General features: G+C 35.0%; 1 protein-coding gene across 3 annotated transcripts in view; it reads right to left on the reverse strand.

Annotated features, from left to right (window-relative positions):
• Positions 1 to 443: 443 nt before the first annotated feature.
• Positions 444 to 15753, reverse strand: part of RMDN1 (regulator of microtubule dynamics 1) — a 29418-nt gene continuing 14108 nt past the window's right edge. The window contains exons 4-10 of one of the 3 annotated variants that reach the window (XM_027845509.1): positions 14620 to 14779; positions 13981 to 14070; positions 9397 to 9452; positions 7027 to 7114; positions 3107 to 3137; positions 1335 to 1468; positions 444 to 531 (exon numbers count right to left, since the gene is read on the reverse strand). In XM_027845509.1, the coding sequence (XP_027701310.1) occupies positions 481 to 531; positions 1335 to 1468; positions 3107 to 3137; positions 7027 to 7114; positions 9397 to 9452; positions 13981 to 14070; positions 14620 to 14779 (610 nt within the window). In that variant the 3' untranslated portion in view covers positions 444 to 480. The other 2 variants (XM_027845580.1, XM_027845643.1) reach the window with 2 other exon arrangements.

Below are 15753 nucleotides of genomic sequence, written 5' to 3' on the forward strand. Positions count from 1 at the left end.
AGACAACTAGGATAATTAATACTTACTGACAAAAATCTTGAGCATCAAAAGCACCACTTTAGCTGAAATCAGTACTTAGCACAGTGCCTGGTACACAATAGGCACTTAACAAATGTTTACTGACTACTGATTATTATTTTCAAGACATCGTTTTGGTTAACTGGTTATATCCCAAGTTGCTTCTTATATGGCACTTCTCACACATGACCCCTGCCCTAAATGTTTATGGATGGAGTTTCCACTGAAAAACCATTACTTGGACAGTGAGCACTTCCATTCTGTCTCAGTACTTTCCCATACAGTTTACACTTCCCATCATCAAAGACTACTTTTCCTGTCAAGACTGGAAGCTGGAATGCCTAATACTTGCCTTGCTTATCAGCTAGTGATAGCAGCTGGACTAGCTGTGACATGGTTAACTCAATGAAAAGACATTTATCAGGAATCTTTCATGTGCTGCTTTATTCTAAGTAAAAGTTCTCAATTCTTGTCTCCAACAGATTTGAGCAGCTCGGCGGCTTCTTTTTGTACCTAAAATGAGAAACAGCAATACAACTCAACATTCTGAGCTCAACACTATTCTTTCATAAGTATATCAATGCATCAAGTACCTATGGTTTGTAGGGGAGCTCCTTATACCAACACAGATTACAACTGGTTTGTACACGTAATTAATAGATTCACAGAATTTCCTTAGGCTTAGAAAGATTGAATGATTTTTCCACAGTCTCATAACTAATATGTGAACCTCAATCTTCTTCACTTTAAATTCAACAGTCTACCCACTCTGTTATGTCCTGCCTCTTTTAACTCTTTCACAAATAAGTGGTGAAAATTAATTAAATTTACAACAATGGTCAGTATATTCCAAGAGTTCCCATACCAACCAAATCTATTATTTTATTCTGTCTCTTGGCAATGAATAAATACAACTCCTTCAAAACACTTTTTACTCTCTATGGCAGTATATGGCTATGACACCTCATTCACACTATTACTAGTTGTTCTTTAGTTTAGTAAAGTAGTACGCTAAATAGTGAAATTATCCTATACTATATCAAGTAATTCTTTTTTGGTTAAAATATGTTTAATCATAACAACTAAGGATTTTTCATATAGAAACCAGAGTGTAAAAGACCATTAAATGTAATTTGTGAAATGCCTACTATTGCACTTAATCAGATTCATGATTTTAAAAAAATACAAGGCTCAGTTCTAATTCATTCAAGTATGTTAAGACCTGATGTGTAATTAGCTCTAATCTATTACTCAGATTCTACATTTTCTTTTCTTCTTAAGAGGGGAACCTCTTTGTCAGCTCTTTAGCTTTTTACCTGTTTGTCCTCCTCTGTGTGAGCTGGGTAGTCCTTGGCTTTCAATAACCAGAAGGCAGCAAGCTTTTTGTTTTTTAACTTCAGATAAGTCTTTCCCAAGAAAAGCAAATTTTTGCTGTAGAAGTTTGGATGCACTGAACACAGAAGAAAGAACATATTCACCTCAATTTGGTAGCAGTCACACTGTTTTGATTTGTAAAGACTATGGATTTTCTGTCTAAATTTCATGAACAGGTTAATGACTTTCATGTGCAAGGAGCATACTGCTGTAGTTCTTTTTTTTATTCAACTGTTTACATCAAAAGCATTTCTGGGAAAATTATAATTTTGGCCAAAACATCCACATCAGTTGTGTTAGACATGTTGTGACCAAACAACTCAATGTAATATGTGAAACAAAACAAAACAAACCACACTTCTCAGATGACCACCACTGAGGCCAAAGTGGTTCTGAGTGTGACCAGAAAGCAGTTTTATTACTTCATGCTCTCTCATCTCTCTGTTCTGAACTGAATATTCCACTTTCAGGGTGAATCTTAATAGACATAATTTCAGTTGCTGCAGTGGTTAGAAAAGAAAGATTATATAAGTTCAAAGAAGTACAAATGAGGCAACAAAAAGCTTGAGGAGGGTAAGTGACTTTTAAGGATACAGATGGCCAGTCTGTGACTAGATTTACTGGTTCCTGGTCCATCGTTCTTCGTAGCACTTAACACAGGCTCTGGTATACACGTCAGCACATTATACTAAGAGACAGTAAACAAGATGGGTATTATACAGTTTTTCTTTTATTGGGACTATCATTCATGAGGAGTCATACCTGCCTACTCTCACTAACTTTATTATTTATTGATTTGAAACTCACGCTTAAGGTGCTAAGCCTACTCACTGAAACCTGAATTCTTTATCACATGTACAGCTTACTAATTTCCACCTCTGTTCTGCTATATAATCTTCTTAACAATGAGTCCCTCCTTTAAACTAGACTCAAAACCAACCTCCAGAAATAAATCTGTGATTGATCCCATTTGCTCTGTACTCTGTGAGTGATCTGGAACTTTACCTGTGTTAGTCATCTGAAGTCATCTATACATTTCCATGTAAAGATTCTTAAGTTTATAGTTATGTGTTGTATATTCCACTATCATGAGGATAATTTGTAAGTTGAAGTCTGTCATAATTTTACAGCTAATTTTCTTCATTCTTTTTACAGTACAACATAATTCCCTTGAGAGCAGAGACTGGTTTTTGTCTTTATATCTCTAGAACCTAACACAATGTTTTGCCAACAGTAGGCTTTTAATATATGTTTGATTGATTTTTAAATAAAATTTTTTAATACTTTTCTTTCAAAAAGAAATTAGCATTGTTTAAGTGGGAAAAGCATTAGCCAGGATGTCAAAAGACCTGGTTTCTGGTATCAACTCTGCATCTGATTTATTTAAGTAAGGACATTTGCACCTTTGTTTCCTCATTTGTAAAATGAGAAATTGGAAGTACTGATGTTTAAATATCTTCCAACCTCAAAATTCTGGATTCTTAATTCAAAAGAAGCATGATTTCCACTCAGGCTTTTCTCTAAGTTTAACTTTAAAGCCATAAAACATTTTGAACAAAAAAAATTAGTGAAATGCATCAAATATGGAGAATGAATTGTTAAAGAAATCACATACATTTTTACATATTCTCACAATTTTAAACATGTATTGTATTTAAATGTCTAATATATACATGTATGTGTGTATGTATATATATTTGACCAAAAACATTACCTTGTTCTGCCATTTGAAAGTATTTTAGAGCCTGTTAAAGGAAAAAAAAATGTTTAAGGAGAAAAATATTTTAAAAGTTGTTTTAAAGGTACTATTAAATCTATGTCTCCATTTTTTTTTTTCAGGCAATTAGGGTTAAATGACTTGCCCAGGGTCACATAGCTAGTAAGTGTCAAGTGTTCGGTCTGAGGCCATATTTGAACTCAAGTCCTCCTGACTACAGGCCCAGTGCGCTATCCACTGCACCACTTAGCTACCCCCTATGTCTCCATTCTTATAGCAATGAAACAGTCTTATATTCCAACTTTTCTTCTTAGAATGGACTGTTCTCCATATTTTTATTTTCAGTTCCAAATTCTTTTTTCTCCCTCTTCTGCCCCTCCTTCACCCACCCATAATAATATGAAGTCATACAAAATATATTTCTGCAACAGCCATGTTCTGGGGGTGGGGGAAGAAAAGCAAGAAAAATAAAGGAAAAAATGCTTCAATTTGCACTCTGAGTCCATCAGTCTATCTTGAGGTGGATAGCATTTTACATCATGAGTCCTTTGGTGTTGTAGAAGATCACTGCACTGATCGGTTACTAAGTCTTTCATGATACTGTTTCACATCAAAACAAAGATTCACAGCAATCTTTATAATACTGCTGTCTACACTGTTCTTCTACTAGTTCCGCTTATTTCATTTTGCAACAGTTCATGTAAGTCTTCTCAAGTTTTTCTGAAACCATCTCCTTTATCATTTCCCATAGCAAAATAGTATTGCATTACATTCATATACCATAATCTGTTCAGTCATTCCCCAAGTGATGGGCACCTCTCAGTTTCCAATTCAAAAAGAGCTACTATAAATATTTTTGTACACTCAGGTCCTTTTCCTTTTTCTTGGATTTCTTTGGGGTACAGACCCAGTAGTACTATTGTTTGGTGAAAGGTCATGCACAGTTTTATATATAACTGTTTGGATTTAGTTACAAATCGTTTTCCAGAATGATCTGACAAGTTCACAGCTCTGCAAGTGCATGTACTTCTTTTTCCACATTGCTTCCAGCATTTGTCATTTTCATTTTCTGTCATCATAGCCAATGTGAAGGGTGTAAGGTGGTACCTCAGAGTTGTTTTAATTTTAATTTTTCTATTAGTGACTTAGAGAAATTTTTTTCATGATTATTGGTAGCTTTGATTTCTTCTTCTGAAAACTGCCTGTTTATGTCCTTTGACCATTTATCAATTGGGGAATGGCTGTTATTTTTTTTTTAAATTTAGCTCAATTCTTTACATATTTGAGAAATGAGACCTTTATTGGAGAAATTTGCTATAATATTCCCTCCCTCCCACTCCCGTTTCCTGCTAGTCTTCTAATTTTTGGCTGCATTGGTTTTGTTTGTGCAAAAACTTTTTAATTTTATGTAATCAAAATTATTCATTTTATCTCCCATGAACTTATCTCGTTCGGTCATGAACTCTTCCCCTATTCATAGAACTAACAGATAATTTTTTCTGTGTTCCCCTAATTTGATTATACCACCCTTTATGTCTAAATTCTTTACCCATTTTGAGCTTATTTTGGAATATGGTGTGAAATACTAGTCTATGTCTAGTTTCTGCCAGACTACTTAACAGTTTTCCCAGCAATTTTTGTCAAAATTAAGTTCTTACCCCAATAGTTGGGATCTTTGGGTTCATCAAACACTAGGCTACTATGCTCATTTGCTTCTGTATAGTGTGTACATAACCTATTCCACTAATCAAACACTTTATTTCTTATTCAGAACCAAATTATTTAGATTATTATCTCTTTGTAATATAGATTGGGATCTGGTACTGCTAGGCCCTCTTCTTTCACATTACTTTTTCACTGATTCCTTTAATAGTCTTGACCTTTTGTTCTTCCAGATGACTTTTTTTAAATTACTTTTTCTAGCTCTATAAGGTAATTCATTGGCAATTTTAATGGTGTGGCACCGAACAAGTAAATTAACTTATACCGTATTGTCATTTTTATTATATTGGCTTGGCCTACCCATAAGCAATGAACATTTCTCCAATTATTTAGATGTTCCTGTGTGAAATGTGTTTTGCAATTGTGTTCATATAGTTGCTGTGTATTTTGGCAAGCAAAGGTCCAAGTATTTTATAATATCTGTAGTTATTTTAAATGGAATTTATCTGTTCCTATTGAAAATATATAAAAATGCTGACAATTTGTATGGGTTTATTTTATATCCTTCAACTTTGCTAAAGTTGTTAATTGTTTCAATTAGTTTTTCAGTTGACTTTATAGGGTTCTCTAAGTACACTATTATATTATCTGCAAAAAGTGATAGTTTTGCTATCTCAATGCCTATGCTTATTCCTTTATTTTTCTTGTCTTCACTGTTGTAGCTAACATTTCTAATACAATTTTGAATAATAATGGCGATAATGGACATCCGTGCTTTACCACTGATCACATTGGAAAGACTTCTAGTTTGTTGTTGGTTTTTTTTCTGGCTGCTTACAGGATTTTCTCCTTGACCTGGAGCTCTGAAATACAGCTGCAACATTCTGAGTTTTTATTATCGAATCTTTCTCAGGAAGTGAACAGAGGATTCTTTCAACCTCTATTTCTCTCTCTCGTACTAAAATACCTGGGCAGTTTTCCTTTATAATTTCTTGAAATATGTCCAGGCTCTTTTTTTTATCATGACCTTCAGATAGGATCAGTTGTTGTTCCTATGTAATCTCACATTTTCTTCAATCTTTTCTTATTGTATTGAGTCGTCACTGGCTTCCACTTGACCAATTAAAAAAAATTTTTTTTGGCTAGGCAATGGAGTTAAGTGACTTGCCCAGGGTCACACAGATAGTAAGTGCCAAGTGTCTGAGGCTGGATTTGAACTCAGGTCCTCTTGACTCCAGGGCTTGTGCTCTATGCACTGCTGCCACCTAGGTGCCCCAACCAATTTTAATTTTTAAGGAATTATTTTTTTCCATGAAGTTTTGTGCCTATTTTACTTAGCCAAAATTGATTTTTAAGGAGTTATTTTCTTCAGTATTTTTGTACCTTTTTTTTTTTTTTTAACCATTTGGCCAATTCTGATTCTTAAGGTGTCATTTTCTTCAGGATTTTTTGTCTTTTACCAAGCTATTGTCTCTTCATAATTTCCTTGCATTGTTTTCATTTCTTTTACCAATTTTTCCTCTATCACTATTGATTTTCAAATTTATTTTTTCTCTTTGGAAAAAAAAAACTCACTTAAGCTCATCTAGGAATTCTTACTGGGACTGTGTCCAATCTGCATTTTGCTTGGAGAACTGGGTTGTAAATGTTTTCAAGTCCCTGTCTTCTTCCAAGTCTGTGTCTTGAGCTTCCCTGTTGCCACAGGAGCTTTTTACGATCAAGTTCTTTTTTTTGGTCATTTGCTCATTTTTCCAGCCTATTTCTTAACTTTAGACTTTAGGTCAGAGTTGGGCTCTGTTCACCTTGGGGGTGGAAGAATATCTGGCCCAATCTTCTGACTTCCACGTCCAGCTACTTTTACAATTAAGTCTGAGAGTCTGTAAGTTTTCAGCGCTTCCAAGGCGTCATCTGGGTAAAGTTCTAGTCACTGCCCTCCTAATCTGTGCTCTGGCCCTTAACCAGGTGGGGCCTCCTTCTCCCTCACAATCACAACTGCTCCTCTCTGCCTTTGAACCATGACCTGTACCCAAGTAGGGCCCCTGCTCCCTTAAAACTGCCAAACAATGCCTGGTCCTGCAGCGGCCTCTGCCTGCATCTGAGTGTGGTGCCGTGAGAATCTTTTTCGGGTATGACTGTGACTAGGCGGTCTCCTCCGACTCTGTGATTTTGTGATTCTGTGATCTGTGTATCCTCTAGAATGAAGATATGGGTAAGAATTCCACAATAAATGAACTGAACAAAAGACATTACATTACCTCCTCGAATGTGGAAGTGGGAGGAGTTGCAAACAACACTTTAGCAATGTTTCTTTGGTACCAAGGCAATTCAGCAAATGAATAACACCTAGAGGGGAAAAAATAACATTAAAAAGTAACCAAACTACTTTAGCAATCATTTTGCCCCAAAATCTAATGCATCTTAAAGATTTTATAGTATAAACTCAAAATTTTTTTCCCTTCAAGTGATTTGTTTGCCTCACTTATTACTCTTCACACACTTCTACTAAGTTAACACTGGTGCTGATGCTGAAAGTATCAAGCAAATCCAGCAATGAACCAAAATCAACTCATAAGGTCCTTTTTCCTATCTTTCATCATAAGAAAATAAATGATAGTATCCAATCTTTGCCCTTGTTGTGAATTGTGGTAGAAGAATATGAAATGTTTGAGAGAAAATACTAAAAATCAAACAAAGTGGTCAAGTTGGAAACAATTTTGTAGAGATGATAAAAATCCCCATTTTTGCAAGGAAATGGATAATATAAACAATAACAGTCAACAAAAGATTGATATATAGCAAATCATTGGATATGGTGGGTGAGTGAAAGTAAGGAACCAAGGATAACATGGAGATTACAAGCCTGAGGGACTAGAAGGATGATGGTATCATTAACATAAATGTTCAGAAGGCAATTGGCAATTCAGGGCTAGAGGTCAGGACAGATATGAAGGCTGGATATATAAATTTGAGAATCATTTGCACAGAGATGAGTAAACCCATGGAAACCAATGAGGTCACCAAGTAAGAGTCTAGAGTGAAAAAGGGGCTCAGAAGTGTGCTTTGGGAATACATTCACAGTAAAGAAGCATGATATGGATGATGAGCCAGCAAGAGACACTGAGAAATAGTGGTAAACCAGATAGGAGAACCAAAGAGAGCTGTGTCACAAAAACCCAAAAGACACAGTATCCTGGAAGAGAGGGCAATAAGTGTGAGAACTGAGAAAAAAGTCCTCAGATTTGGCAATTAAGAGGTGAATGAGATCAGAAAACAGACTGCCAAGGGTTGAGAAGTAAGCAAGAGACCAAATGAAGGCAACAAATGAAGACAAATATTTTTGGAGTTTGGCTGTGAAAAAGATGAGAGATACAAGACAATTACTTAAAGGGAATGGGAGTCTACAGTGAGAGTTGCTTAAGGATAGGGAAGATTAAGACTTGCTTATAAGAAAGGAACCAGTAGAAAGGAAGGAACCCAAGATTACAGAGGAGAGAGAATGGCTGTGGAGGCAATTTGCTGGAGAAGACAGGAAGAAAACACATGATTTTATAACCAAGTTTAATATTTCTCTAGGATTTAACCTGCAGATACGGAATCATTTTTTTAAAGAGTACTTTCAAATTATGCTTTTTATATACTTCAGAATATGGAATTTACTTACAAAATACACCAAAACAAGTTTCTTTAAATAAAAAAGCTTTGGGGGAGGGGATAGTCAGAAGCAAAACACTTTTGAGGAGGGACAAGATGAAAGAAGAGAAAGAATAAAATAAATGCGGGGGGGAGGGATAGGATAGAGGGAAATACAGTTAGCAATAGTAACTGTGAAAAAAAAAATGTGAAGCAAGTTTCTCTAATAAAGGCCTCATTTCTCAAATATATAGAGAACGGAGTCAAATTTATAAAAATAAGAGCCATTGTCCAACTGATAAATGATCAAAAAATATGATCAGCTTTCAGATGAAATAATCAAAGCTATCTATAGCCATATGAAAAAATACTCTAACTCACTATTGATTGGAGAAATGCAAATTAAAACAATTCTGAAGTACTACCTCATACCTATTAGATTGGCTTAATAACGACAGAAAAGGTAAATGACAAATGTTGGAGGGAATGTGGTACACTGCTGGTGGAGTTGTGAAATGATTCAACCATTCTGTAGAGCAATTTGGAACTATGCCCAAAGGACTATAAAATCATGCACACCCTTTGACCTAGCAATACCACTACTAGTTCTATATCCCCAAAAGAAAAAGAACCTATACATACAAAAATATTTATAGCAGCTCTTTTCTGGGGGTAAAGAAGTAGAAACTGAAGGGATGCCCATCAGTTGGGGAATGGCTGAACAAGTTGTGGTATGTGATTATGATGGAAAACTCTTGTATTAAAAGAAATGATTGGGAGCAGCTAGGTGGCACAGTGTATAGAGCTCTGGCCTTGGAGTCAGGAGGACCTGAGTTCAAATCCGGCCTTACACACTTGACATTTACTAGCTGTGCAACTCTGGGCAAGTCACTTAACCCCAACTGCCTCACCAAAACAAAAACAAAACAAAAAAAAAGAATAAAAGAAAAAATCTCCTAAAAAAACTGAAAAAAGTAAAAAATAAAAAAGCTTACCAAAGACCAATAAGGTGAACTGAGGTGGCATCTTTAGGATTCAGTTCAATTGCTCTCTAGGAAGAAACAAGAATAATATCAATCAAAGTTCATTTCTGGATACTTGCTATTTTTATTTATAAATTTTGCCTAGTAAGTCAGAAAAAGTACATAATTAAAAACAAGCAAAAAAAAAAAACCAAAAAACAAAACCCAAACACTTTATAATTCAGTTCCTCTTTGAGAACCAAAACTTTCCCTCACACTGATAGTTCAAATTGAACTGACAAATTTCATTTAAATGTATACCTGAAATAGTGACTACAACTACCAGGCGAGGAGGCCTTCATGCTTGAAGCTCAGAAACTGATGGCTAAGGCTAGCCAGGTAAAATAATAAACACAAGCAGTCTAGAAGAGGATGCTTCTACGTCTTTAGCTGTCACTCTTTGCCTGCAATCACCTGTTCTGCTGTTAGAATGTAAGAACAAAAGAAAGCCTTTTGAAGTTGCAAAGTACTCTTTTCCATTCATAGATTAATTTATAGAGATATTACGTGGTATGCAGTAGGGGAAAGAGCACACTGGAAAGAGTCAGAACTGTGCTTGAATATCATTTCTGCTACTTAGCTGTGTGACAATTCAAATCAAATCAACAAATATTTACCAAGCATCTGTTTATATGCAAGGTACTGTGTTAGGTACCAGAGATACAAAGGAAAAGATGAAACAATAAACGAGCATTTATCCATGTCAGGCACTGTGCTATGTGACGGGATTACAAAGACAAAGATGAAATAATTTGTACTTGCAAGGAGCTTACATTCTAATAGAGGAGATAACAAGTACAGTTACATATTTCACTTTACATTATAACATACATATTATATATAATATGCTGTTGTTCAGTCATTTTTCAGTTGTGTCTAAAATTTCATGACCTCTTTGGGGTTTTCTTGGCAAAGACACTGTTGTGGTTTGCCATTTCCTTCTCCAAGTCATTTTACAGATGAGGAAACTGAGGCCAAAAGGGTTAAGCGACTTGTCCAGGGTCACACAGCTAGTAAATGCCTGAGGCCAGATTTGAACTTAGAAAGCCGAATCTTCCTGACTCCAGGCTCAGCATTCTATCCACTGTACCACCTAACAGCCCCAACGTATATTACACACATACCTAATATATAGTATATATTATACCATATATAATATATGTGTGTGCAGAGGTAGTAATATACATAACATACATAATGATAAATGTAAAATAAATAAATATATACATATGTCTATATAGGCATATTTATATACAGATATACATATAAAAAGGAAGTTTGGGAGAGAGGGCACTAGCAGTTGGTATTAGGTGGTATCTGAGTGTGTCTTAAAGGAAGAAAGGGACCCTGAGTCAGAGAATCCATTTTACAAAGCAAAGAATCATTTTGCAAATTTAGTAAACATACCAGTTCATCTATTTTGATAAATCTATTTTTATTTATCAGATTTATTTATATATTTATCAGAGATATTTATTTATTATATTTATCAGATGCTTAAATTAATATGCGTTTGTTTCCTGTAAATGGAGTAACTAGGATCATCGAATTTAAAGTTAAAACGCCCATTAGGATCATTTAGTCCAAACTTCTTGTTTTATAGATGAGGAAACTGAGGTCCAGAAGGATGAAATGACTTGGCCAAGGCCATAAAGCAAATAAGTAACAGAGTCATAATTTGATGCCAGATACTTTAAATCAAAACTCAGTGCTTTTATCAACACACTACCTTACCTCAAAAACTAAGCTAAATCAATGTTTATTAGTAGAAAATCTGCTTTAATAAATGGTTAAGAAAGATTAGCATATTGAAAACTTAGGCTAAATAACTGGTAATTAAACTATTTATAGTAATTGTTTATTTCTTAAATACTTATACTATGTTCTACTAAGTGGGTAAAAATTCTCTTCACAATCTCGCTTATATAATTTATTTGCTCAAAACCACTTTTTTTTTTTTCAGCGAGGCAATCAGGGTTAAGTGACTTGCCCAGGGTCACACAGCTAGTAAGTGTCAAGTGTCTAAGGCCAGATTGGAACTCAGGTCCTCCTGACTCCAAGGCTGGAGCTCTATCCACTGCGTCCCGAGCTGCCCTCAAGACCACTTTTAAAAGAGCCAATTTAGCCTTAGCCATAATCCTAGTTCAGGGCCTCCTCACCTTTCCTCTTTTATTTCAGTAGACTCCCAAATGGTTTCTGACTCATGCCTCTTCCTACTGTAATCCATCCTGAAAAAGGCAGGAATGGGGTGAAGGATGACCTTGGTAAGAAGACCACCAGGAGGAATCATGGAGGCTTAGGTTCCAGCAAGCTAAAGTGAAAGTTTACCTATCAGAGTTGAGGGCTCAGGGGTAGACTCTGAATTTCAGGAAGGGTAGAGATGATCAGGGAGTAGGGCCAAAGTGCAGATGGCTGGGAAATGGCATGGAGGCTTAATAGATACTTGTTGAGTGACTAGTATAGCACTTAAGGTTTGTGAAGCCTTTTACACAGATTATCTCATTAGATCCTCACAGCAAGCCATAAAGTAGGTGCTATTACTATTAGCTATCCCTCAATATATGGATTAGGAAACTGAAGCTGAGAGAAAATATATTCTAATAGTATTTAGATACACATGGCCCAAGAGAATAGCAGAGAATATTTTTTTGGGGGTGGGAGATATACATATACAAACGTATATGTGTACATATATTTATGTCCACACATATATGTATATATGCAATCAAGTGGTTGTGCACACACATGCACATACATATAGGCACATATTATCTGAGTCCATTCCTTTCCCACACACATGCATATATATGCATATACACACATATATGCATGTAAATATTGTGTGAGCATGAGGTCCTTCCTCTCTCCCAAAGTAAGACTCATACATGTGTACATACTTCAGTGGTACCTTAACAGAGCCATACTTTTGTAAGTGTGGGCACTCATTCTAGTTATACTGAAACCCATACATGCTTCCTTCTTATTTTTATACATTTATTTTTTTACCCATTACAGGCAAGGTTTTGTTCAAGGTCCTGTGGAGGGATATAAAATGAATAAAACATGGACCTTTTTCCCAAGGTCCCAGTAGAGAAAAGTAAGATATGTATAAATAATACAACAACAGAAGTCAGTTTAAGATTAAAAGGCAAACCACTGGTACCTTCATGCCTTCTTGTCCCAATGAATCTATGATTTTCCTAATGTAGTTATTCCCCACAATGACGTAGATTGTAATCCATTCAATGCCTTACCATACTGTGTGGCTACTGTACTCATTCACCCATAAATTCACTAAAGGGAGTCCATTCAATGTACTGGGACGGGGATAAGAGGTGAGTCTTCCTTCTCTCTATTCTGGCATTTTGGGGAACATAAGCTATTCATGGTTGTCCTACACTCTTGCAATGTAACTAGTCCATTTTTTTGGTCCATTTCTCAGATAACATCTTTCTCATTACTTCTGCATAATTCTTCATTTATAATGTTTTTACAACCTGCTCATATAGCCATGACCCTTATCACTGCTCTCTGGATAATCCACAAAATCAATTTTTTGTAGACTGTAGTGTTCCATGACTTGCAGCCATACAGTAACACAAAGAAGAAAACTGGTGTTAAAAAGATTGACCAATGATTAAAGAAGAAGTATGGGATCATTAAAAGCACTGAGCAATTTCCCAAAAGTAATCCAGCCTGCTCCCCCTTCTCCTATTTAATTGAGGTCAGCTTACTGTCCATTTGTTAAGTCCGTCCCAGATACATGTACTGATGAATGAGCTGTATACGTTGTCCATCAAACTGTATGTCAAAGTCTAGAAAATAGGCATGCTATGTCCATTTAATTTTTCCTGTAGGGATAGTCATCCTAAACTGTTTTTAGACTTCATGACTCTTATTTTGGAACCTCTAAAATGTTCCAGGGCTTAATGCAATTAACACAATGTCATCTACCAGCAGGAATGTCTGGAGGACCTCAATAACCATAGGAATGTCTCTTTAACTTGTACTATGCTGGACCTCATCCATGAAGGTCAAACATCTTTGGAGAATATAGATCTTATTTCATGCTTTGCTTGATATTAATGATTGGAGCATAACAGAATAGATTTTTATTTCTGTTGTTACATCTTTCAGGGTATCTTAGATGCTTCCACCAATACACCTTGTTAGAGGACAGCCTCTAAAAACAGTATTTTTGCTTCAATACAACAAATGCTTTTTAAAAAAACCATCAACTAACAAGCACTGTGAGGTTTGGTACACAAGATACAAAGTAGTGTGGAGAGTATACCAACCACCTAAGGGTGGCCATAGTCAGGAAATATATATGTATATGTTATATTATCCAGCCATATCTACAAAGATAAATTGACAATTTTATGAAAAACCTCTTCATATTCCAAAGCTGACAATTCAAAAGTAATTATAGGAGCATCAGCCTAGACTCCAGTCCAGTCTGAGAGTCATATGGCCCATTATATGGACTAGAACTACATTAAATGAAGAAAAAAAACCAATGAATTTTTCATTTTAACAATTAAAATTCACCAGTACCTCAAAATGTTTTTTGATAATGAAGGCATTTCCAATTTTAACCTTGATACCTTCATAATCTCCAACATCACTGATACAGATAGCATACCACTACAAATAAAAAAAGAAAGAAAACAAGTATTAAGCATAGCTTTAGAAATACTACTTTTGACATAATGGTTCAAAATTTAGTCCTCAAAAAACAGTCAGCTTCAAGGACAGAGTCCTTCCTAGATTGAACCCTTTCTTCTCTGGTCATTTCTATAATTAAGTGTTTTGGAAACTCCACAGCAGTCCATCCTTAGCTATGGTTAGTTAGAAGTTACCTTCTTAGATTTTGTTCTGAATAAAAGGACTTTGGATAAAGTTGTCTTTTGGGTTCATAGAATTTAGCCCCTCATTAGAATAGGTCTACCTCTCATTATAATATTCATTCTCTCATTAATTGTTAACCCATCAGAGTTGATTTCTGCCCCTCAGGAACACAGAGCCTTCCAAGGACATATAAGGGCTGAAAGGTCACCATGATTCGTCTTTGGTTTACGAGAGAAAGCCAAATGACCATCCTTTATTAATTATTTGCTAGCCACAATTAATAAAATAATTACCCAGAAATTATCTCTCAAATTTTTCATATGTCACATATTCTAGGTATCTTACCTTGTGAGCTGCAGAACTTGATTCGTTTTTTTCAAGTGCTTTTTTTGCATATGCAAAAGCTTCATATACCAGCCGTTTCTTATCTTCCGCAGAGGTAGTACTAAGTTGAGATATATCTCGGGATGCCCGTGCCAGACGCCATAGCAATTCTGCATCCTCACTAGGTTTGAAATATATTATGGAACCTCACTTGTATTCATTTATCTTTTATGATTACAAATCATTATCATAAATCAAATCTGTCTCTCTGCTCAATGACTGAAGTAGGTATAAATACTATGTAACAATCATTATAAAATTTTTTGAAGAATGTTGTAAGAGTTGCATTCACAAAGCACTTCCTTAAGTAATTTGTTCTTTACACTTACTCAGATCTTTGGAGAACATTTCATTAAATTTGTGATTTCAATAAACAGTCTACAAAAAGTTAAACCAGTAAAACATACTATGAGCCTAATCACAAAATACATATATATGACTTAATAACCTGGTTCTTAATTTCTAGGGGCAATATTAGGTAAACTTTATTTCCTATGGAATGACTATAAATTCACAAACTAGAAACTACCTAAATAAAGAACTTGAGAAAATGAAGGATAATTTTAGATTCTTGAAAAGTATCTCATTAGTTCAATACTTTATAAGATTAATCTTTTTATTTTTAACATTTTATATTAGTTGTAGTATTTGTATAATTCAAGGACTCTGGCATAAACTTTTTATAACAGCATTAGTCAGGCATATTATTATTGGGAAAAATAACCTAGTTAATCAGGGTACTATTATTTGTTGATAATGATGAAATCTTCCGGAAGGAAAAATAACTTATTTAAAGTAAATATATATTACTTATGTTTAAAGAAGAACAATAGTTTTATTTCAAGCAAATGCAAATTAGGCTTATTTTTAAAGAAAAGGAATCAGAAACATATTCTTCTGTTTGTTTTTCTAAATACACTATACAACATTGTAACTCCTTACACTTGTGAAATTAGCATGTACAATGAATAGGAAAAATGATATTTCAACTTACAAGTAGAGACAACAGAATACCAATCTTCCGTAAACTAGAAATAATCAGGTAAATATAGTAATTCTGTTTCAAAAATATCCTCTATTTGAGAAAGAGCCCAC

Source organism: Vombatus ursinus, unplaced genomic scaffold, assembly GCF_900497805.2.
Source record: "Vombatus ursinus unplaced genomic scaffold, bare-nosed wombat genome assembly UNPS02000577.1, whole genome shotgun sequence".
Classification (NCBI taxonomy): domain Eukaryota; kingdom Metazoa; phylum Chordata; class Mammalia; order Diprotodontia; family Vombatidae; genus Vombatus; species Vombatus ursinus.